Below are 21956 nucleotides of genomic sequence, written 5' to 3' on the forward strand. Positions count from 1 at the left end.
GTCTGTTCTGACCCATGACAGGAAAGCCATCTAAAAAAAATAATTGGGGAGAGCTGGAAATATGGCTTGGCGGTTAAGAGCACTGGCTGTTCTTCCAGCGGTCCTGAGTTCAGTTCCCAGCAACTACATGAGCCTGGTCTACAAAGCAAGTCTAGGACAGCCAAGATAACACAGAGAAACCCTGTCTCGAAAAACAAACAAAAACAAAAACAAAAAAACCAGCAACCACATGATGGCTTATAACTGCCTACAATTGGATCCGATGCCCTCTTCTGCTGTGCATAAAGACAGTGTACCCTTATACATAAAATAAATAAAATTTAAAAGTAATAATAAAGTCGGGCATGGTGATGCATGCCTTTAATCCCAGCACTCGGGAGGCAGAGACAGGCAGATTGCTGTGAGTTTGAGGCCAGCCTGGTCTACAAAGCAAGTCCAGGACAGCCAAGGCTACACAGAGAAACTATCTCAAAAAAACAAAACAATAACAAGGATAAATTAATAAAAAAAAACATGTAAATATTAACTTTATCATTGTTCATTTAAATAATTTGAAAAATGTATATTTAAATTTTTGTTTTAACTTGCAGTAAAGACATCCATACATATCCATGGACTATCTACTTGTCTATGGAATCAATATAGACAAAGGCCCTTCCCAATAATCAATAATCTTCTAAAATGAAAAGAGAATCTATTCATAAAAAATAAATAAATAAATAAACTACCTGTAACTCCAAAAAAAAACCCAAAAAACCAAAAAACAAAAAAACAAAAAAAAAAAACAAAACAAAAAAATATATTAAAAAGTAATAATAATTGGGGCTAAAGAAATGGCTCTGACCCGGTTTCAAGTCCCAGCACCCACATGGCAGCTTGCTTACAACTGTCTGTAACTCCACGATCTGAGTCCCCAACACAGAGACATACATGCAGGCAAAACACCAATGCATTTAAAATAAAAATATATAAATTAAAAAAAGAAAAAAAAAAAAGAAACGGCTCTGTGTTTAACAGCACTAGTTGCTTTTCCAGAGGACCTTGGTTAGGTTCCCAGCACTCACACGGCAGCTCACAACCACATGTAACTCCAGCTCTAAGGGGCTGACCTCTTCTGGCTTCTGCAGGTACTTCATTTGTATAGTGCACAGACATAAATGCAGGCAAAGGCCCCATACATAGAAAATGGCTTCAAATGCCACCTTCCCTCCTCTCTACAGCATAATTAACTCTTTCCCTGTTGTGTTCCAGAGTGTACTGCCCGCTCATCCACCCCTTTCAGTTTAACACCAGACACAGTTTCTGTATTAAGTGGTAAGTAACCTTAGTTTGCTTTTGTTGTCGTTATGTTCTGTGCTTCAAAGCTCCTGGCCCAATCAAGCTCAGGAGTGAACAGCATCTTACAAACATGTATATATGGTCTTACTTTGCTTTTTAATCTGTCTCAGAAAAAAAAAAACAAAAAAAGACTATGTAGAGAGCCTTTCTCAAAAAAAAAATTATTATATTCATTGTGTGGAAGGGTGTTTGTGTCACAGGGAACATGAGGAAGTCAGAGGACAACGTGCAGAAAGGCGCTGCCTCTCTCCATGTGGGCTCTGGGCATCCAACTGGGGTCGTCAGGTGGCAGCCAATGCCTTTACCTAATAAGTTATCTTACTTGCTCTAAAAATGGGTATTTGATGTAAATTTTACTTTTCCCTACAATTATTCCTTGCAATGTGACAGGCAAGGGCCAAGACTCTTCTTTTTTCCCTTTTCTTTGCTTTTTAACTGTGTTTTGGTGCTAGAGAGTAAAGCTATGACTTTGTGGAGGCTAACCACTTGGCCTCCCATTCAGTTACCAGACCCAGCCTCTCTATTTTCTAAATGTCCTATGTGGGACACAGGGACACACCGTTTCTTGATCATAATCAGGATGCTAGAACTAATTATTTTATGAAACTAACTCTCAGGCTTAGAGATGTATGGAATCCGTGAGTAGAGGTCACAAGTCCTCAGCGTGGCCAACAGTTACCCAACTCAGAGGAGCATGCACAGATGAAACTGCAAAGAAGTAAGGATTTACTTATTCTCAAAGGGATTTCAAAAAGCTAGAAAGCAATCCAAAACTCTGCTCCTTTGGAACAGAAATAAGACATCGAATAATTGTTCAATGTGGTGTAAAATCTGTATTCCTTTTTTTTTTTTTAAGATTTATTTATTTATTATTATGTATACAGATTTCTGCCTGCATGTACACCTACATGCCAGAAGAGGGCATCAGATCACATTATAGATAGTTGTGAGCCACCATGTGGTTGCTGGGGATTGAACTCAGGAACCTCGGAAGAGCAGGAGGTGCTCCTAACCACTGAGCCATCTCTCCAGTCCCAATAAAATCTGTATTTCAACAAGCGTGACGTAATGAGACAGGAAACCCAACCTGTAATGGCAGTCGGCTCGGACGCAGAGCTTCCACTCCCGCTGGGAGACCCACCACTCTTCCCTCCACTCTCCAAAGACCTTCTGCAGGATTCGCTGCTCGTGGAAAAACCTGAGGAGATGGCAGACCATCAGAAAGCTGCAAGTGAGGTGGCCTGGATGACACCTCTGTCCAGCCGACTTCACACTGCCCTTACCTGCCCAGGAAAAACACCAAAGCATGGAAACTGGCACACTGGTTGTCAGATCACAAGTTCAGTATGGTATACACTAGGAACAAGACACCGCATCACACGCAGGAGTTCAACTACCACAGAGACGAAGGGAAAGCGGAGGGGATCAAAAGCTACGATTTTGGGGAGCAGGTGAGATGACTCATTAGCTAAAGCCACAGAAGTGGGACAACTTGATCTTGCTCTGGGCACCACGAAAAGGTGGTAACAGAGAAAGGACACTACAAAGCGGTCCCCTGACCTCCATGCGTGTATCATGGCACGTGCACATTTACACACATCACACACAAACTTAATAATAAAACGTTAAAACTATTATAACTGTCAACAGTTTTGAATTGTTCAGGTCAGGTAAGAGACAGCTGCTTCCCTCTCATCTGTGTGTGTAAGAACAGGTGCTGCCGTGCAGGCCCCAGAGGCCAAGTCCTGGGGCCGGAGAGCAAGCATCACTTTTTTTTTTCTTTTTGTTTTTTTGAGACAATACAGGGTTTCTCTATGTAGCCCTGGCTGTCCTGGGTCTCAATGTGAGGATGAGCTTTGCCTTGAAATGACAAAGATCCTCCTGCTTCTACCTCCAGAATTAATGGTGTCTGCCACCGTGCCTGACCACAGCAAGCACCTTCACCTTCGGAGCCATCTCAACGGCTCCATGTTTGGTTTTGCTTTGTTTTTTTATTTTTTTGAGACATGATTTCTCTGTATAGTCCTGGCTGTTCTGGACTAGCCTTGTAGACCACGCTGGCCCCAAATTCTCAATGCTTGGAAAAGTTATTAAAAAAAAAAAAAAAGAAGAAGAAGAAGTAAGAGCTCCAGGCACATGAATGGTCAGGCCCTTCCTCTGAGGATCTCCAGCCACCAGGTTCCACCCACAGAACACTCTAACTGGCCTAATGGCCAAAGCCAGACTCCACCCTATAGAGTAAGAAGCCCAAGCTCAGGACTGGAAATCCCACCAATCCCCACGTTGGAAGGCTCTACTCTGCCTCCCCAAGGAACTCTATGTAAACTCTGTGTTCTGCACAGTTCTCACTGCTTTTCACCTGAGCAGAGGCAGCCACCCTCCTGGGGTTTTCCCTCCCAATAAGTCTCTTGTGTGCGGTTTGCAGTGCTGTGTGACACTGTGGCATTCTTGGCTCCTGGCTGCCAGGATACTTTGCATCCAAGCTGCAACACTTACACTGATTCTGTCTCTCAGATAGCTCTCCTGATGCCTGTGTCCCTCCCACCAGCAACAGTGTAGCCATTTCCCTCAGCCCAGGAAGTGACTGTTGAGCATCAGGCACCCCTCTGACACTCTTGGAGGCCGAGGGACACGGCAGCCACAATCTTCAGGGCTATAGCTGGCCCTCTTTACCTGACCTCGTCCCCCACCCTTGGAGCTGCAATCCTAGTTTCCTTAGGCCCACCTGGCCACTCTGCACCCCTCCCCGTCGTCTTCTCCTGCTTCCCTTTGGAGCTGCTTGCAATCTCCCTGCCCTCCTGGCTTTTGTGACTCTGCTCCCCAACCCTTTCCTGTGGAGGAGAACACCCTCCTAGAGCTTGCTTTCAGTCCTCACCTTCCGGCCTCTGTGAAAGCACTGGTAGCAAGTATTGAGTATCTCTTCTGGCTTAGGCAGGCTAAGCTCCTGACCCCCTGCTGACTGTGGTGAAAACCCACTGACCAGATTGGTCCTTGTGTGGTCTTCCCTGCGTCCTGGGGAAGACAGGCTGCAGTGGAATTTTCCTTCCCCTCTCATCCCACTCCCCAGTGGACGCCAGTTAGAACACCTCCAGCCTCTGCCCCAGATACCTGACCCGAAGGGCCCTAAAGTTGTTCACTTTTGCTGTAGAATTTGACCACAATACCCCTTAGATAATCGATACAAAGGGCCGCCTAATGGCACTCTAGATCCTAATATTATTTGGGCCTTTACAAATACTATAAGCCAGCTGGGCATGGTGGTGCAGGCCTTTAATTCCAGAACTCCAGAGGCAGAGGCAGGTGGACTGATGTGAGTTCCAGGCCAGCCTGGCCTACAAATGGGGTCCAGGACAGCCAAGACTACACAGAGAAACGCTGTTTTGAAAAACAAACAAACAAACAAACAAACTAAATACAAATAAACCAAGCCTGGGACAGCTGTGCAAGCCTGTAATTCCACTACTCATGGAGGCAGAGGCACTTAGATCTCTGTGAGTTCAAGGCCAAGGCTACACCGAGAAACCCTGTCCTGAAAAACCAAAACAAAACACCAAAAAACAAAAACAAAAACAAAATGGAAAAAAAACTACAAAAAAAATTTTTTTTTAACTGAAAATAAAACTTTTGGTGGTTTTTAAAAAATGATTTATTTATTTATTTACTATGTGTACAGTGTTCTGCTTGCATGTATGCCTGCAGGCCAGAAGAAGGCACCAGATCTCACTATAGATGTTTGTGAGTCACCATGTGTGAGAACTGAACTCAGGACCTTTGGAAGAGGAGCCAGTGCTCTTAACCTCTGAGCCATCTCCCTTTTTTTTTTTTAATTTTTTTATTTTTTATTTTTTTTTTTTAGTGTTTTGAGACAGAGTTTCTCTGTTTAACCCTGGCTGTCCTACAACTCACTCTGCAGACCAGGCTGGCCTCCAACTCAAAGATTCACCTACCTTTGCTTCTCCAGTGCTGGGATTAAAGGTGTGTGCCATCACCACTTGGTGAAAAAAAAATTAAAATAAAAAAATGAATAAACAGGCAGGCTGGAGAGATGGCTCAGAGGTTAAGAGCACTGACTGCTCTTCCAGAGGTCATGAGTTCAATTCCCAGCAAGTACATGATGGCTCATAACCATCTATGATGAGATCTGGTGCCCTTTTCTGGCCTGCAGGTGTACATACAGGCAAGATACTGTATACATAATAATAAATAAATAAAATCCTTAAGAACAAACAAAAAGACTAAGCATAGAGAAGCTCTGCAGCAGCCCAGTGTCTGAGCTAACAGTACCTGGCTCTGGAGGGGGCAACTCGTCCAAAAGTCATTCGCATCCACAAATATAGGAACTTCCTGGCCACACACCTGAAAGAAGAGAAGAAACACACTCTAAGCTCCATCTGGCTAACACGTTTTCCGGTAAAGGAGAGAGAGCCCTTAAGGTGTCAAGTGCAGGAAACATAATCTGAATCAAAAGACGATGGTATAGCTAATCTTGTATCAAAGAGAAAATGGAGACAACAGGTTTATAAAATCAAGCTGGGCAGTGGTGGTGCACACCTGTAATCTTAGCACTCAGGAGGCAGACAGGTGGATTCCCAGGGATTTCAGGCCAGCATGAGTTACATATAGAGGAAAACCTTGAGAGCAAAAAGAAAAAGAAAATTTTTTTGTTTTGCTTTGTTTTGTTTGTTTTTCAAGACAGGGTTTCTCTGTGTAACCTTGGCTGTCCTGGACTCACTTTGTAGACCAGGCTGGCCTTGAACTCACAGCGATCCACCCGCCTCTGCCTCCCAAGTGCTGGGATTAAAGGCGTATGCCACCATGTCCGGCAAAAAAGAAAATGTTTAAAAACAATCTACTTGATTGTTTTGCGCTTTTTTGTTTGTTTGTTTGTTTTGTTTTGTTTTTCGAGACAGGGTTTTTCTGTGTGTAGCCTTGCCTGTCCTAGACTTGCTTTGTAGACCAAGCTGGCCTTGAACTCATAGAGATATACCTGCATCTGCCTCCCAGTTGCTGGGATTTAAGGCGTGTGTCACCGCACCCAGCTGTTAAATATTCTTTTCATCTGAATATTCCACTCAGAAGAGTTCTCCAACTAAGCAGCATAGAAAAATTAAGAATTATTCCTTCATTGTGGAGGAATGCTGAGTGGATGTAACAACTGTCAATAAAGTGCTTGTTTAGCCAATAGCTGGGCAGAAGGACAGGGAGCGGGAGGAGGAGTGTCAGTTGGGAGGAGAGCGATGGTTGATTGGGTAGGAGGATGAAGGGGAGAATGGCTGGAGGAGCATCTTAGTGGCAAATGCTTGGGGTATACATATTATATATCAGTTTGGAGTAATTTGTTTACCATAGTTTAGGAGAAGAGTTATATTAGTTTAGACTCTGCCCAGCCTTGTGCTGGCAGCCTTGAAGTAGGCTTTAGACTCTGTGTCTTTTGTTAGCAATCCTTAGGCCAAACCGATACATTTTTAATGTAACATTTTATTTTGCCCAAGGAGAAACAAATGAAAAGTCTCACCTGACTCGCAGTTCTCTTAATCGGTGTCGAGTCCAGTTTTGTGAGGCACGGCCATATAAAGAGTGACAGCTTTTAGGTAGGTCCCTCTGGACCCCAGAGAAGGGTCTGAGGGGTGATGCCTTTGGAGAACAAGGTTTCTTAACCACAACATCCCTAAAAGACCTACATTTGAGCAGAGAAGGAAAAGGAGAGAAAACAGATCTCTTCTTATGACACAAATACATTTTAACATTGAACAAAGCTATATTGTTCAACTCATAGAGGCTGATACTAAGTGTGCCCCCAACAAAGCAGCCTGACCTCTAACAGAAATACCAGCAATGGGAACTAGAGAACAGCAGTGGGCTCATTGGACCTAGTTTGGGGGGGATTTGTTTTCGTTTGTTTTTGTTTTTGAGACAGGATTTTTCAGTGTAACAGTTCTGGCTATAGACCAGGCTGGCCTCGAACTCACATACATCTGCTTCCTAAGTGCTGGCATTAAAGACAATCGCCCCACCACAGCCCAGCAGGCCTGGTATGTTCTTTAACTAATTTTTATAGTATTTTAAAGGGAATCATTGGGGCTGGAGAGATGGCTCAGAGGTTAAGAGCACTGGCTGTTCTTCTAAAGGTCCTGAGTTCAATTCCCAGCAACCACATGGTGGCTCACAACCATCTATAATAAAATCTGGTGCCCTCTTCTGGCATGCAGGCACAACACTGTATATATAGTAAATAAAAAAATCTTTGAAAACTAAATAAAAGGAATCATTTATAAAGTATAAACAAGTTCCTAGGCTGGGCCTATGGATCAGAGAAGAACTGCAGAAAGTCCCAGCTTCTACCTCTAGTGCTTCAAAAAGAAACGAAAATAATAATAATAGTCTGTTTGTTTGTTTTTTGAGACAGGGTTTCTCTGTGTTATCTTGGCTGTCCTGGACTTGCTTTGTAGACCAGGCTGGCCTTGAACTCACAGAGATCCACCTGCCTCTGTCTCCCAAGTGCTGGGATTAAAAGCCTGTGCCACCATGCCTGGCTTCCCCACCCCACCCCACCCTTCAGACAGGGTTTCTGTGTAGCTCAGGCTGTCCTGGACTTACTTTGTAATCCAGAATGGCCTCGAACTCATGGAGATCCACATGCCTCTGCCTCCTGAGTGCTGGGATTACAGGTGTGCGCTACCAAGCCCAGTTTAATAAAGTTTTAGGGAAGGACTGGAAAGATGGCTCAGTGGTTAAGAGCCCTAGCTGCTCTTCCAGAGGTCCTGAGTTAGATTCCCAGCAGCCACATGACAGTTCATAGCCTTTGTAATTCAGGTTCCAAGGGATCTGATACCTCTGCCCTTCAAAATCGCCAGCAACGCACTGATACACAGATATACATGCAAACAAAACACCCAGACATATAAAAATAAAAAATTTAGGTGGGTGGTAGTGACACACTCTTTAACCCCAGCACACAGGAGGTAGATGCCTGCACACTCAGGAGGTAGAGTGTGGGGTGTTCAAGGCCAGCCCTGTCTACATAGTAAGTTCCAGGATAGCCAAGGCTACAGAGAGAAACTGTCTTGAAATACCAAATAAAGCCCGGAAGTGGTGGCGCATGCTTTTAATCCCAGCACGCAGGAGGCAGAGGCAGGTGGATCTCTGTGAGTTCAAGGCCAGCCTGGTCTACACAGAGTCCAAGACAGCCAAGGCTACACAAAGAAACCCTGTCTTGAAAACCCAAAAAAACAAACAACAAATAACAAACAAACAAACAAAAACAGACAAAAAAAATAATAGTGAATAAAAAATGTTCTAAATCTTAGGGAACTGGAGTGATAGGTCAGTGGTTAGATGAGCTTGCTGCTCTCCTAAGGACCACAGTTCAGGTCCCAGAACCCATACCCGTGGCTTACAAACCCCTATTAACGCTAGCTCCGAGAGAATCAATGCCCTCTGCCCTCTGCAGGCTATGTGTGTGCACAAGCACTCGTATGAACACACAGGAGAGCACACACAAAGAATAAAATATTCAAAACAAAAATGTAAATATTAGCTACCTAAGAAAATAATCAGAGCTGGGCGTAGTGGCCCATGCTTATAATCTCAGCACTTGATGTTTCTTTTGAAACAGGCTTCTCAGCGTAGCCCTGTCTGGCCTCAGACTCAGAGAGCCACCTGCCTTTGCCTCCTGAGTGCTGAGATTAAAGGTGTGTGCCAGCACCGCCTGGGCTGAAGCCTCGTGCTTTTTACCAAACACTGACTTTGCAATGTTAGCCAGGTGTGGCACCATGTGTCGGTGACCCCAGGAGCTGACCCATATCCATATAATCCATATAAATTTTCCCTGTTCCATCACGTACCTAGAGTCAGTCTTCTTCTCCATTCTCTGCTGAGCCCTTTGGATGAAAATTCAACCAGTGGTGGAAACGTACTTCTGTGACTAGATTATTGATGAACCAAAGCCTTTTGTCTTCCTCTCATAACTGCAAGAAAGGGATAAAGGAGAGTAAGACACGTGCACAGCCCCAGGGGCCACACTTCTAAATAGCTGCCTGCCTGCTCTGAGGTCCTGCCCCTATACTTCTTTGTTTTTTTTTTTAGACAGGTTTTCTCTGTGTAGCCTTGGCTGTCCTGGACTCACTTTGTACACAGGCTGGCCTGGAACTCACAGCGATCTGCCTGCCTCTGCCTCCTGAGTGCTGGGATTAAAGGCGTGCGCCACCAAGCCCAGCTCCCCATCTACTTCTTAATTCTATACTAAACATGGACATTCTCTTTATGTCCTGGAAAGATTTCTATTGCTGTGACAAAACCCATGACTAAAGCAGTTGGGAAGGAAGGAAAGGGTTTATTTGGCTCGTTCTTCCTTATCACAGTTTATCATGGAAGGAAGTAAAGGCAGGAACTCAAACAGGGCAGGAACCTGGAGGCAGGAGCTGATGGATGCAGAGGCCATGGAGGGTGCTGAAATGTTCTTCAATCTGCTCGGCCTTGTTTTGTTTTGTTTTTGTAGACAAGGTTTCTGTGTAATCTTGACTGTCCTAGACTACCTTTGTAGATCAGGCTGGCCTTGAACTTACAGAGATCACCTGCCTCTGCCTCCTGAGTGCTGGGATTAAAGGTGTGCATTACCACACCTGGCCCTTTTTTAAATTTTTATTTATGTATACAATGTTCTGCCTGTATGTACATCTACACACAAGAAGAGAGCACCAGATTACATTATAGATGGTTATGAGCCACCAGGTGGTTGCTGGGAATTGAACTCAGGACCTTTGGAAGGGCAGTCAGTGCTCTTAACCTCTGAGCCATCTCTCCAACCCCCACCCCTTTTTAAAAAAAAAAGATTTATTTATTGCCAGGCACAGTCCTGCATGTCTTTAATCCTAGCACTTGGGAGGCAGAGGCAGGCAGATCCCTGTGAGTTCAAGACAGCCAAGACTACAAAGAGAAACCCTGTCTCAAAAAACAAAACAAACAAAAAGATTTATTTATTATTTATACAGTATTTTGCACACATGTATGACTGCAGGCCACAAGAAGGGACCAGAACTCACTATGCATGGCTATGAGCCACCGTGTGGTTGCTGGGAGTTGAACTAGGGACTTTTGGAAGAGCAGGCAGTTCTCTTATCCTCTGAGCCATCTCTCCAACCTCTCCGCCTTCTTTCTTATAGAACCCAGGACCACCAGGTAGGGATGGCACCACCCACAATGGGCTAGGCCTTTCCTGATCAATCACTAATTATAAAATGCCCTACAGCTGGATTTTATAGAGGCCTATTTACAACTGAGGCTCCCACCTTTCAGATAACTCTAGCTGTGTCAAGTTGATTAAAAGTAGCCAGGACAATTACTGTATTCTTTCTAATTTGTATCATTAAAAAGTTACTTCTAGGCAGGTGTGGTGGTGTGTGTGGATCACCTGCCTCTGCCTCCCGAGTGCTGGGATTAAAGGCACGCACCATCATCGCCCGGTGCACACAAATAATTTTTTAAAAATTAAAATTAATCACGAATTGGTATCCAGCCTGGGTTATCAGGCTAGTGTGATATACCTTGTGTTACAAAGATGCTAGAAATGGAGTGTAGGGAGATTTTAATTAATAACATGGTTGCTCTGGCAAGAGATCACATCCAAAGACCTTCTAGGTCTGTGTGATGCGGCAGGAAAACAAGCAAGCCTTTTAGTGCAGGAGACAGAGGCCAGCAGATCTGAGTGCAAGGCCAGCCTGGTATTGAGCAAGTTTTTTAAATCCCAAATAATGAAGGTAAAGAGAGTTTATAGAAGGAAGTACCCATGTTTGAAAGTGATGTTTAATTGAATGGCAGAATGTGACAAATCAGAGAAAGATTTGACAGAATAGGACATAGGAGAGAGAGGAAAGGGACGCTCCCTAAGAGGCAAATCAGAAAGATAGGCAGCACAGTTTTACTGGGAAAGGTTTACAGAGAGAGATACTGAATAAGAGAACAAGCCAGACACGAGCTTGTGAAGACAGAACAAGCCAAAGAATGAGAAGGATTCAGAAGATGAGAGCAGATTGCTGGAGTTAGGCTGAGGCCAAGTAGAGCCATTAACCCAGAGGTCCAGAAAAGACAGATTGAATACGTCAGCTGGGAGAGGAGTTTGAGCCAGAACAGCTGAGTTGTATCAATCAGCTTTGAGCTCAGAAAGAACAAGAAAGGTTGAGCTCATTAAGCGGCGAATCTCAGAGGCTGAAAACGTTCTATGCCTAGGTTAGACTGTATGGAGCCCAGAAGCTTCCAGGACTAGGCCTAGGTTAGCAGACAGAGGCAGTAATCTTCAGAGACAACTACTCAATCAGGCGAATTAAAGTTCCTTTTACAGTGCAGTCCAAAGCCTCCAGGGCACCAGACAAGCAATCTACCTCCCAGCTGGAATTACAGGTGCCTTTTGAGCCACCAGAGGTGGATGCTGGAAATCCAACTGAGGTTCCCTCGAAGAGCAGTAAGAGTTCTTAAGCACTGAGCTATTTCTCTGGCTCCTTTAATACATAATCTTTTCTTTTGAAAAATATTTCATATTGATTTTTAAAACTTGATAACTTGAAATACGCACACAAGTAGCTACAGTATTATGTAATTAAAAAAAAAAAGATAAAAGATCCTACTGAAGAAAAAGTTCTCGGGGTTCAGAGTAAGTTTCAACTACTGCTTCCAGAAGCCTTCACTAGTCATCATACTTTCTTAACACTTGGTAATTACCGCACAATCTAAGGTACGCAGACTACAATGAAGAAATCTATTGCACAGGTTCCTCACTTTCTCCAAAGCACTTTTCATGAAAGACCCACTTTAACACAGCCACCCGCGGCAGATGCTTATCGTCGTTTTCCAGGTGATGCTCAAAGTAATCAGCTAACAGGTGGCAGAGCTGCCACTGGCGTTCAAGCCTCTCATACACCTTCAGGAACTACACCAGAAGAGGAAACAAGGTGCCAATGCAACGTGGGTTCTGCCCTCTGCTTGGTCACTTGGGATCGACTGGGCACACCCCTTAATCGAATATGGATCTGCATAGTCTAACAAGCTTCGCGCCGGCGTTAGAATCACCCTAAAGAACTAGCTCGCCACCGGTGGCGGGGGAGGCGGGGGGAGGAGAATGTATAGGCTCTGCAAACAGAGCAAGCGCAGCCAGGGCAAAAGGAAGGGCAAAGGACCTCACGCACGCTCTGCTCGCTCTTCCACGCACGGACCAGAGCCTTGTGGGTAGGCAGCATCTCCTGCGCTTCTACAAGAGGCAGCACCGACCGAGCCGTCGCAGGGCCCAGCTCCTACGCACCGGCGTTTTGCCAGCTTCAAAGCAGGAGGACGAGCCACTCAAGGGTGGGGGCACTAGGCCTGGCTTCGTAGCTGAGGGAGCGGACTCCTCAACAAACGGCTGGGAGAGGTAGCAGCAAAGGCGGGCCGACCAGAGTTTCCCGCCCTGCGCCGCCGGCGGCCCCGCCCCCGTCTCCAAGGCGACGCAGCCCGCGCCGGAAGCTGCTCTATCGCCTTTAGTGAGTGCAGCCATCCGGGGGAACAGAGGCCACCGGCTTCCCTCTGAAGTCGGGTTCCTAGGCCGGAAGTTTGGGGGCTTCTTGGAAGCGGGTCTCTGGTTACAACTCCTGCTCCAGAACCGCGAGAGGTGGGAAGGTGTCTTTCCACACTGCATGGTGGTGCAGTCTCCGCATCAAACTGGCCAATTTAGTGATGTATCTTTTTAATACAAAATGAAAATCTAAAAAGACTAAACTTGCCAGGCATGGTGGCGCACGCCTTTAATACCAGCGCTTGGGAGGCAGAGGCAGGCAGATCTCTGTGAGTTCGAGGCCAGCCTGGCCTACAAAGCGAGTCCAGGACAGCCAAGGCTAACACAGAGAGACCCTGCCTCGAAAAACAAAACAAAACAAAATGGCTAAACTCAAATAATACGGCTTTGCCCTTTTTACGAATGGTGACTTTGTAATTCAAAATATTTAAAAAGCAATTATTGGTGACAACCATCTGTGGGAACCTGAGGCAGGAGAATCACTATAGGTTCAAGACAACCTGGCTTATTTAGTGAATTCCAGTACAGCCTGGGCTAGAATGAGGAGCTGAATGAGCAAGCAAATAAATAGGGTTTAAATCCAGTCTGCTGAACTGTCAAGATCGCTCAGCAGGTAAAGAAAGGCACCTGTCACAGAGCCATAAAACCTGAACTCAATCTTTAGGATTCCTGTGGAAGAGAACTCACTCTCAAAAGCCATCCTTTGACCCCCTAGCCACAAACCATGACCGTGCATGTGCACAAACAAAGGTAATGGAAAAATAAATAATTCTGGCCTGCTGGTGCGTACCTGTACTCCCTAGCCACTCAGGAAGCAGAGGCAAGGAAGAGAATCACCAATTTTTCCTAGCACTGGGGAGGCAGAGACAGGCGGATCTCTGTGAGTTCGAGACCAGCCTGGTCTACAAAGCGAGTCTAGGACAGTCAAGGCTACACAGAAAAACCCTGTCTCATAAAAAAAAAAAAGGGGGGGGAATCACCAATTTTAAGACCGCTGTCAGAAATTTGAAGACTGTCTCAAAGGCAAAAGAAAGGCCTGGTGGTAGTGGTAGAGGCAGGCAGATCTCTGTTAAGGTGGAGGTCAGCCCTGTCTACAGAGTGAGTTCCAGGAGAGCCAAGGTTACACAGAGAACCCGTCTTAAAAAAAACAAAAAAGAAAAGTAAGAAGGAGGAGGGAGGGGGAGGAAGGAGGCGGGGAGGAAGGAGGGGGGAGGAAGGAGGGGGGGAGGAAGGAGGCGGGGAGGAAGGAGGCGGGGAGGAAACAACAGCTGGGCCAGGTGTGGCTGTGGTATCAGGCACATACATTTAATTCCACCACTGGAGAGGCAGAGCAGGTGAATATAAATTTCAGGCTAGCCTTGCCTCAATAGAGAGTTCTAGGCTATCCAATGATACAAAACCAAGACCTTGTCTCAAAAAAGCCAACAAAATAAATTTCTATTTTAGAGAAAACCAAACTTCTGGGGATAAATTTTTTTTTGTTTGCTTGCTTTTGTTTTTCAAAACAGGGTTTCTCTGTGTAGCCCTGGATGTTCTAGACTCACTTTGTATACCAGGCTGGCGTCAAACTCAGAGAGATCACCTGCCTCAGCCTCCCTAAGTGCTGGGATTACAGGCATCTGCCCCCACTCTGAGAGAGCTCACACATGATCTGTAAGCAGGAGGCAGAGAGGGCAGACTGTGGAAGGTGCCAGTCTTCAAACTTCAAAGCCGAGCCCCAGCGACACACCTCCTACAACAAGGCCACACCTCCTACAACAAGGCCACACCTCCTACAACAAGGCCACACCTCCTACAACAAGGCCACACCTCCTACAACAAGGCCACACCTCCTACAACAAGGCCACACCTCCTACAACAAGGCCACACCTCCTAATCCTTCCCAACCATTTCCACCAACAGGGGATGAGCCTGCGGGGGACATTCTCATTCAAACACTATGCATAGTAATAATAAATAGCGCAGCCTTATTGCTGTCTAGCACTTCATGAAGTATTTCCATTGTGTAAAACCAATGTTGTAGCTAGGCCTAGTAGTGAACTTAATCCCAGAACTAAGGAGGCAGAAACAAATGGGTCTTTGTGAGTTCAAGGCCAACCTTGTTCCAGGACAACCAGGGATAAACAATAGAGAAACTCTGTCTCAAAAATCAAAACAAAGGGCCACAAAGAAACAAAGCTTACCAAGTGCCAAACTTTTCCACAGAGGTGAAAGAAGTTTACTAACACCCCACCTTTCAGTGTGTGTTGGCACAGGACTTTAATCTCAGCACTTGGGAGGCAGAGGCAAGCAGATCTCTGTGCGTTCGAGGCCAGCCTGGTCTACAAGGCAAGTCCAGGACAGCCGAGGCGATAGAAAGAAAAGGGAAGAATGAAGATAAATGAGGACACAGTTCTACAATCCATTGGAGAACCCCCAGTAGAGAGTAGGACCAAACTAGGATAGACAAGAGGGCTCAGGAAATTAGTTCCAGGTATTAACTGTGATAGCAACAATTTATTATAAGATTATTTATTATTTACCCAGTACTATGACTGCATGTATGCCTACAGGCCATCAGAGGACACCAGATTTCATTATTGATGGGATGGTTGTGAGCCACCATATGGATGCTGGGAATTGAACTCGGGACCTTTGGTAGAACAGCTAGTGCTTTTAACCTCTGAGCCATCTCTCCAGCCCCAGCAACAATCTTTCTTTCTTTCTTTTTAAGATCTATTTATTGTTATGTGTATAGGGCTCTGCCTGCATGTACACCTGCAGGCCAGAAGGGGGCATCAGATCACATTATATATAGATTATGAGCCACCATGTGGTTGCTGGGAATTGAACTCAGGACCTTTGGAAGAACAGTCAGTGCTCTTAACTGCTGAGCCATCTCTCCAGCATCCAGCAACAATTTCTTAAGCACTGACATCATATATGGCTTGTGGCACTTTTAACACATACAAGTTGACATTTTCCCATCTAAAAAAGTGTATAATACAGTTTTTGTGAGTCCTTTATAAAGTACAGAATATGGGATACAGCAAAAGTAACAATGACTTCAAGACCAAGGTTAAAAAAAAAAAGGCAATGCAGGGCTGGCATGTATGTCTTCTGATAAAGCCCCTTCCTAGTGTACACAAGGTCCTGGGTTCAATTCTAAGCATGGAACAAACAAACAAAGCGCCCCCCCCACCCCCAAATCACACAGTTACTATCTGGATAGTTATTCTTGAAATCCGAAGCTCAGGCCATGTTAAGGGGCCAAGGATAGCCATGTGGTGGTGGCGCACACCTTTAATCCTAGCACTTGGGAGGCAGAGGCAGGTGGATGGCTGTTGAGTTCGAGGCCAGCCTGGTCTACAAGGGAGTCCAGGACAGCCAAGGCTACACAGAGAAACCCTGTCTGGGGGGGGGGGGGGGAAGAGGCCAAGGATAGGGGGGTGGAGAGAAGGCTCAGCAGATAAAAACACTTGCTCTTCCAGAGGACTCAAGTTCAGTACCCAGCATCCACATGGTGGCTCAAAACCATCTGTGGCTCAAGTTCCAGGGGAATCTGCTACCCACCTCTACCCTCTGAGGGCAATGGGCACACATGTGGTGCATACACATCAGAAAGACTCCACCTACGGGTGGGAGAGATGGCTCAGCAGCTGCACTGTTCTTGCACAGCACTCAGGTGCAGTTCCCAGCACCCACATGGTGACCCCATCTGTACCTCCCTGAGGGCACCAGGCATATACATACATACACACACACATACATACATACATACATACATACAAAGCATTCAAGCATATGTATAAAATGAAATATTAAAAACAATAAAAAGGACATGTGTTTCAGAGCTCTGTAGTGCCAGGTGATAGCACCTTTGACTCCCAAGGACGTGAATAAGGGATCCTTTAAAGGGTCTTAGCTCCTAGTCCTTAAGGTGATGAATGAAGCCAAGAACAGCTGTGACACCTACCCAATTTATAAATTTGGGAGCAAAATACTGGCTTAATCCTCTGGTTTGGTGTACGATTTATTGATTTATTTATTTATTTTAGGTTTTTCGAGACAAGGTTTCTCTGTGTAACAGCTCTGGCTGCCCTAGACTCACTTTGTAGACCAGGCTGGCCTTGAACTCACAGCAATCCGCCTGCCTTTGCCTCTTGAGTGCTGGGATTAAAGGAGTGTGCCACCATGCCCAGCCTGGTCTACAAAGCGAGTCTAGGACAGCCAAAGCTACACAGAGAAACCCTGATGCAAATAAATAAATAAATAAATAAATAAATAAATAAATAAGGAAAGCAACCACTGCTGATTCCCTACAACGCGTCTTTGCGTAAGACATATTAATTTTTTCAAAGAAATTTCGTGCAGATTATCTAAAGCTTTCCCCCCTCATTGTCAAATTTAACCTTCAGTATTAAACCAAGTTAAAGATAAATACATTTCCTAACTCTACACAGCCTATACAGCAACGGAGAATCAGGCAAAATGTTTCTCTGCCCCTGGTCTGCAGTTCTGGAGGCACCGGCCTGCTTGTCCCAGCACCGGGGAGGCCAGCCAGGGTTACATAGTTAAAATCTGTCACAAAAGATAGTTTGTCAGAAAGACTTTATTAACCCTTACAAACGGAAAAGTAATTACTTGTGTTGTCAAGGCTCACAGAAATAAAAAGGAAGTAGTTTCCCAAGTAACTGATGTCCAAATGCCATGCTACCCACGCTGGCTTTGAACTCCGGGGTCTAAAGCTCCCCAAAACTAAGATTACATGTTTAGGCCAACATGCTCAGCCTCGCTGTTATTTAAAGAAAAACAAAACAAAAGACAAACAACAACAAAAAGAGAGCAACTGCCTATTTCCAAGCCAAAAAGCCATCAACTCTGGGCAGTCCCACCGTGCAGAAACAACTCAGCAAACTCCTGCAGATCAGGCTCACAAGTGACCTTTCCAGAGCCGCAGTTCTTGGATTATTCACTTATTTGGCGTATCTGTATCTTCCTTCAGCTTGAGTTTCGGCTCTCGGGTAAAGGCTAAGCGTCAGATACCGGCCATGTAATTTCCTCCAGATACTTAACTCTTCCCTTCCCGTGCAGGGTAAAGCGAGATTCAGGTTATTGACGGGAAGATACTTCAATTAATTTGTCAACTTCCTTCACATGGGATCAAAAATAATTGTAACAAACTTGCTTACTAACAATGAGCCAGCCCTTATGGCTAATGCTCTTCCTAGTAACTCTAAGGACGGTTTTAGGAGGAAAAAGGAAAACGAAAAATCTGGGCGTTCAGAGCTTTAACCTAGATCACGCCACCAATGAGCAAACAGAACACAGCAATGTTGTCCTAACTGGCCCCTGCTGCCCAAACCCGAGGAGTGGCCCAGCCAGGTGACCGACAGCAACCAGCCGACCCACCCAGAGTACCCCGCTCGCGCCGGCGTGGCGCGGGTCCGGGACAGCGCGTTGCTGGCTCCGCCCCTCATGACGCGTGGGAACACGGCGCCCTTCCTTGAGTTGCCCACGGCGGCCGCCTGCGCGCTCGGGTGCCGGCTCCCACAGCTCGGGTCGTGGGCACTTCCCGGCCCCCGCCGTGCCCGTCGGGATAGTGTGCCTTCGCCGTCCGGCCCACGCAGAACCGAGAGAGGCGGAGCGCGGCGCCCAGTGCGCCTTCTCCACGAGGCACCGCCGCGGACACCCCAGGTCCTGCGCACTGCGAGGGCGGTGCCTGTGGCCCCGCGGTGCGCGACGGGGGTTATTAGGGGGAGGAGGCGGAGAGCCGCGCCGGAGGGCCGGGCCGCGGTTACGGCGGCTGAGGAGAGCCAGCCCGAGCGGGTTGGGGGGCGGGCGGGAGGAGGCGCAAGCGCAGGCCGCGGGGCAGCGACGCCGGGCCTGGAGCGGGCGCGGGGGGACGCGGCGGCCGAGGCGCGGGGCCGCCCGGCGGCGGGCGCTCCGAACAAGGGTACGGCCAGGCACGGGGCCCCGGCCTGCGGGCGAGGACGGCGCGCTGCCCCGGGAGCGCGGGCGGCAGGGTGCGCGCGGGGGGCGGCACAGGCGCGAGGTGCGCGGGCGGCTGGCGGGCAGCAGGCGGGCCTGCGCCGGCTCTAGGCGGCCGACCTGTGGACTTGGTCCCCTGCTCCCTCCGGCCCGCCTCCCTCCGTGAGTACCATCCCTGCCCTTCTCCCCGAGGAGGCCTCTAGCCTGGGGCCTGGGTGAGGGGCCAAGGGTTGGTTTAAGAAGCGGAGTTTCCCAGAGGGAGGCCCGCACCGGCCCCTTGCCTCGCCGCGGACGCCCCTCACATGGCCGGCCACAGGTGTGGCTTGCTGAGAGAGGTGCGCTCGGCCCGGTTCCCCAGCTCCTTACTCGGAGGTGATAAGGGGCAGCTGGTGCCATCCATTGACAAGTGACAGGCACTTCCCAGCAGCCTAGCCAGTCCTGCCCCTACTCAACTCCGGGGAACTTCACCACCGCTGCCAGGTTGATTCTATGGGTGGCAGCGACTATTTTGGTTTCTCTTTGTATTAAAGATAATTAAAGGCTGTAGCCTGAGTCGGCCCCTTCCACTTCTGCTTTCCTTATGCTGTGGATACTCTGAAAACTTCAGGTGGTTCTCTTTCCAATTTAGTTCTGGCTCACGCCATAGTTTTTGGGTGGATTTTTTTAAACAAAACTTTTTAGATTCCACCCGCCCCCCGTAAAGTTTCAGTTTCATAAGCAGCTAAGGTTCCTGAATATTTATGGTCAATATTTATTGACAGCTTTGTGCTGAATTTTGTCTTCCAGGTGCAAAAACATTGTACACCAAGAAGCCATGGAGAAGAGACGTGTGGATGAAGCAGAAAATGGAGATGCTTTCCTTGACCTGAAGAAGCTGCCCGCCTCCAAATCCCCCCATCGCTACACTAAAGTAAGCTTTGTTACAAACGAAGTAGTAATGTGTAGGTACTTCATGGAAATTACTTAAAGCGGTAGACTTGCTCTGACTCACTGAGAACTAAATAAGTTGAGGAAAGCATCAGCTTGGTCGTTTTTCTGGAAGTGTGACTACTGGGTGTAAACTGTAGTATTTGGGTGAAAGGCTGTTGTCCCCGACCCTGTGTGAAATATGTAGATAAGTACATGTTTGCACCCAGATGTTCTGTAACACTTGTGTGATTGGGTGGCAGGGATCAGGCGAGGATTCCAGTCTTGAAACTGCCAGAGACAGGGATTATGCTGCAGTTGAGCCCATGTCCATATTTCCTTGGTATGGACTCCAGCATGGCTTCCTGTCCCTGACCTCCTAGGACACTCACTGGCCATAAGAGGGCTGATGGGCACATGGGAGGTAGAGACAGGAGGAGAGAAGATCAGAGGTGGGCTTCTAGCTAGTGGCTGGTATCAGGACAGGGGTCTTCTTGGGAGAGCCTAGGTCACTTCTAGGGTGCTTTGAACTTAACAATATAATAAAGTCTTGGTTTAAAAAGGAGAAACAACTTAACTATACTGAACTTTTGGTTTTTCCAGACAGAGTCTCTCTCTGTCTGTGTAGCTTTGGCTGTCCTGAACTCACTTTGTAGACCAGGCTGGCCTTGAACTCATGAAGATCCGACTGCTTCTACCTCCTGAGTGCTGGGATTAAAGGTGTGTGCGACCACGCCAAGCCCTATACTGAACTTTTTACTGTCTGTTTTTCGAGACAGGGTTTCTCTGTGTGGTCCTGGCTGTCCTCAGTTCGCATGCCTTTAATCCCAGCACTCGGGAGGCAGAGCAGGTGGATCACTGTGAGTTTGAGGCCAACCTGGTCTACAAAATGAGTCCGGAACAGCCAAGGAACTCTGTCTTGAAAACAAAAGAAACCCAGCACTTGGGAGGCAGAGGCAGGTGGATCGCTGTGAGTTCCAGGCCAGCCTGGTCTACAAAGTGAGTCTAGGACAACCAAAGCTTCACAGAGAAACCTTGTCTCAAAAAACCAAGAAGGAAAAAAAAGAAAAACAAAATAAAAAATCAAATTCTGAGCCAGTGTGTGGTGGCACAGGCCTTTAATTCCAGCACTCTGGAGTCAGAGGCAGGTGAATCTCTGTGAGTTTGAGGCCAGCCTAGTCTACAATAATGAGTTTCAGGTCAGCCAGTGATATATAATAGCCCTATCTCAACAACAAAAAGAATCAAATTTATATCACAAAAATAGTCATCTTTTGTCCTCTTCTCTAGTGATTTTCTGTAATGTCAGAAGGATAATGCTGCTGCTCTGTAGGGTTCTGGAAGAAGGCATTTGGATGAGGAGCTTGGCCATTGTTGCTTTGGAGTTCTATCCAGACTTCACTGGTTACCAGAGTGGGTGTCTGTACTAGGATCTCCCAGACTGTTTGGGAAGCTTGACAAGGTTTCTAAGGGAGGCTAACGCAGCTTTCTTGGGTGTGTGGTTCTTGGGCAATTAATTAGTAGCTTGTTTTTGCCTGGTCAGATTTTAGTAACCAAAAGTGAGAAGTCCTTTACTAAACCCTCTGGCATGAATGATGATTTCAGAGATTTGGCCCATAGTCTGTGTAATGTCCACAGAACAGTGTTCTCACATTCTGATAAAATACTCAAGAGGAACAAGCATTGCCTGGTAGAGTAGTCCCTTTCTAAGGATTTTTTTGTTTGTTTTTGTTTTTTGAGACAGGGCTTCTCTGTGTAGCCTTGGCTGTCCTGGACTCACTTTGTAGACTAGGCTGGCCTTAAACTCATCTATCTGCCTGCATCTGCCTCCTGAGTGCTGGAATCAAGGATTTTATCTTTAGCCAAAATCAAAAGTTTTCTTTGGAAATACCCTTAAAGTGGGTCCCTTTAAAGGAATAGTTGGCATTAAGTGCTCTTTTTAAATTTATTATTATTTTGTTTGTTTTTTTGGTTTGGTTCGGTTTGATTTTTCAAGACAGTTCCTCTGTGTAGCCCTAGCTGTCCTCAAACTCACAGCGATCCACCTGCCTCTGCCTCCCAGAGTGCTGGGATTACAGGTGTGTGCCACAGCGTCCTGCTTTAGCTGTTTTGATTTTAGCTCATAGTGTCTTACATGTCTTGGACATTGCTGGAATATAGTACATTTAAACTCTAAACTCTGCAAGAAGGCTTTTGCCCACCT

At 46.5% G+C, this 21956-nt stretch overlaps 2 protein-coding genes and 1 long non-coding RNA gene across 16 annotated transcripts in view; 2 read left to right on the plus strand and 1 right to left on the minus strand.

The window, feature by feature from the left end:
* Positions 1-18397, minus strand: part of SFI1 (SFI1 centrin binding protein) — a 62736-nt gene extending 44339 nt beyond the window's left edge. For 2 of the 11 annotated variants that reach the window (XR_014782610.1, XM_084799244.1), the window contains exons 1-5: positions 12516-13813; positions 9183-9305; positions 6854-7015; positions 5623-5694; positions 2426-2536 (exon numbers count right to left, since the gene is read on the minus strand). Coding sequence is in view for 10 of the 11 variants with exons in the window: in XM_084799244.1 (XP_084655370.1) it covers positions 2426-2536; positions 5623-5694; positions 6854-7015; positions 9183-9205 (368 nt within the window). In the remaining variant the exon portion in view is untranslated. The other 9 variants (XM_084799251.1, XM_084799252.1, XM_084799253.1 and 6 more) reach the window with 9 other exon arrangements.
* The window catches only part of LOC311607506, a 72387-nt gene that overhangs the window by 9825 nt on the left and 40606 nt on the right, over positions 1-21956 (plus strand). The gene's annotated exons all lie outside the window — the stretch shown is intronic.
* EIF4ENIF1 (eukaryotic translation initiation factor 4E nuclear import factor 1) overlaps positions 18441-21956 on the plus strand; it is a 42336-nt gene continuing 38820 nt past the window's right edge. Inside the window, exons 1-2 of one of the 4 annotated variants that reach the window (XM_084799257.1) lie at positions 18441-18553; positions 19634-19757. In XM_084799257.1, coding sequence (XP_084655383.1) covers positions 19662-19757 — 96 coding nt within the window. In that variant the 5' untranslated portion in view covers positions 18441-18553; positions 19634-19661. Of the gene's footprint in view, positions 18554-18658; positions 18813-18874; positions 19010-19163; positions 19183-19633; positions 19758-21956 lie in introns of those variants that run through there. The other 3 variants (XM_084799255.1, XM_084799256.1, XM_084799258.1) reach the window with 3 other exon arrangements.

This window comes from Acomys minous (assembly GCF_964271855.1).
Source record: "Acomys minous genome assembly, chromosome: 10".
In the NCBI taxonomy this organism is placed as follows: domain Eukaryota; kingdom Metazoa; phylum Chordata; class Mammalia; order Rodentia; family Muridae; genus Acomys; species Acomys minous.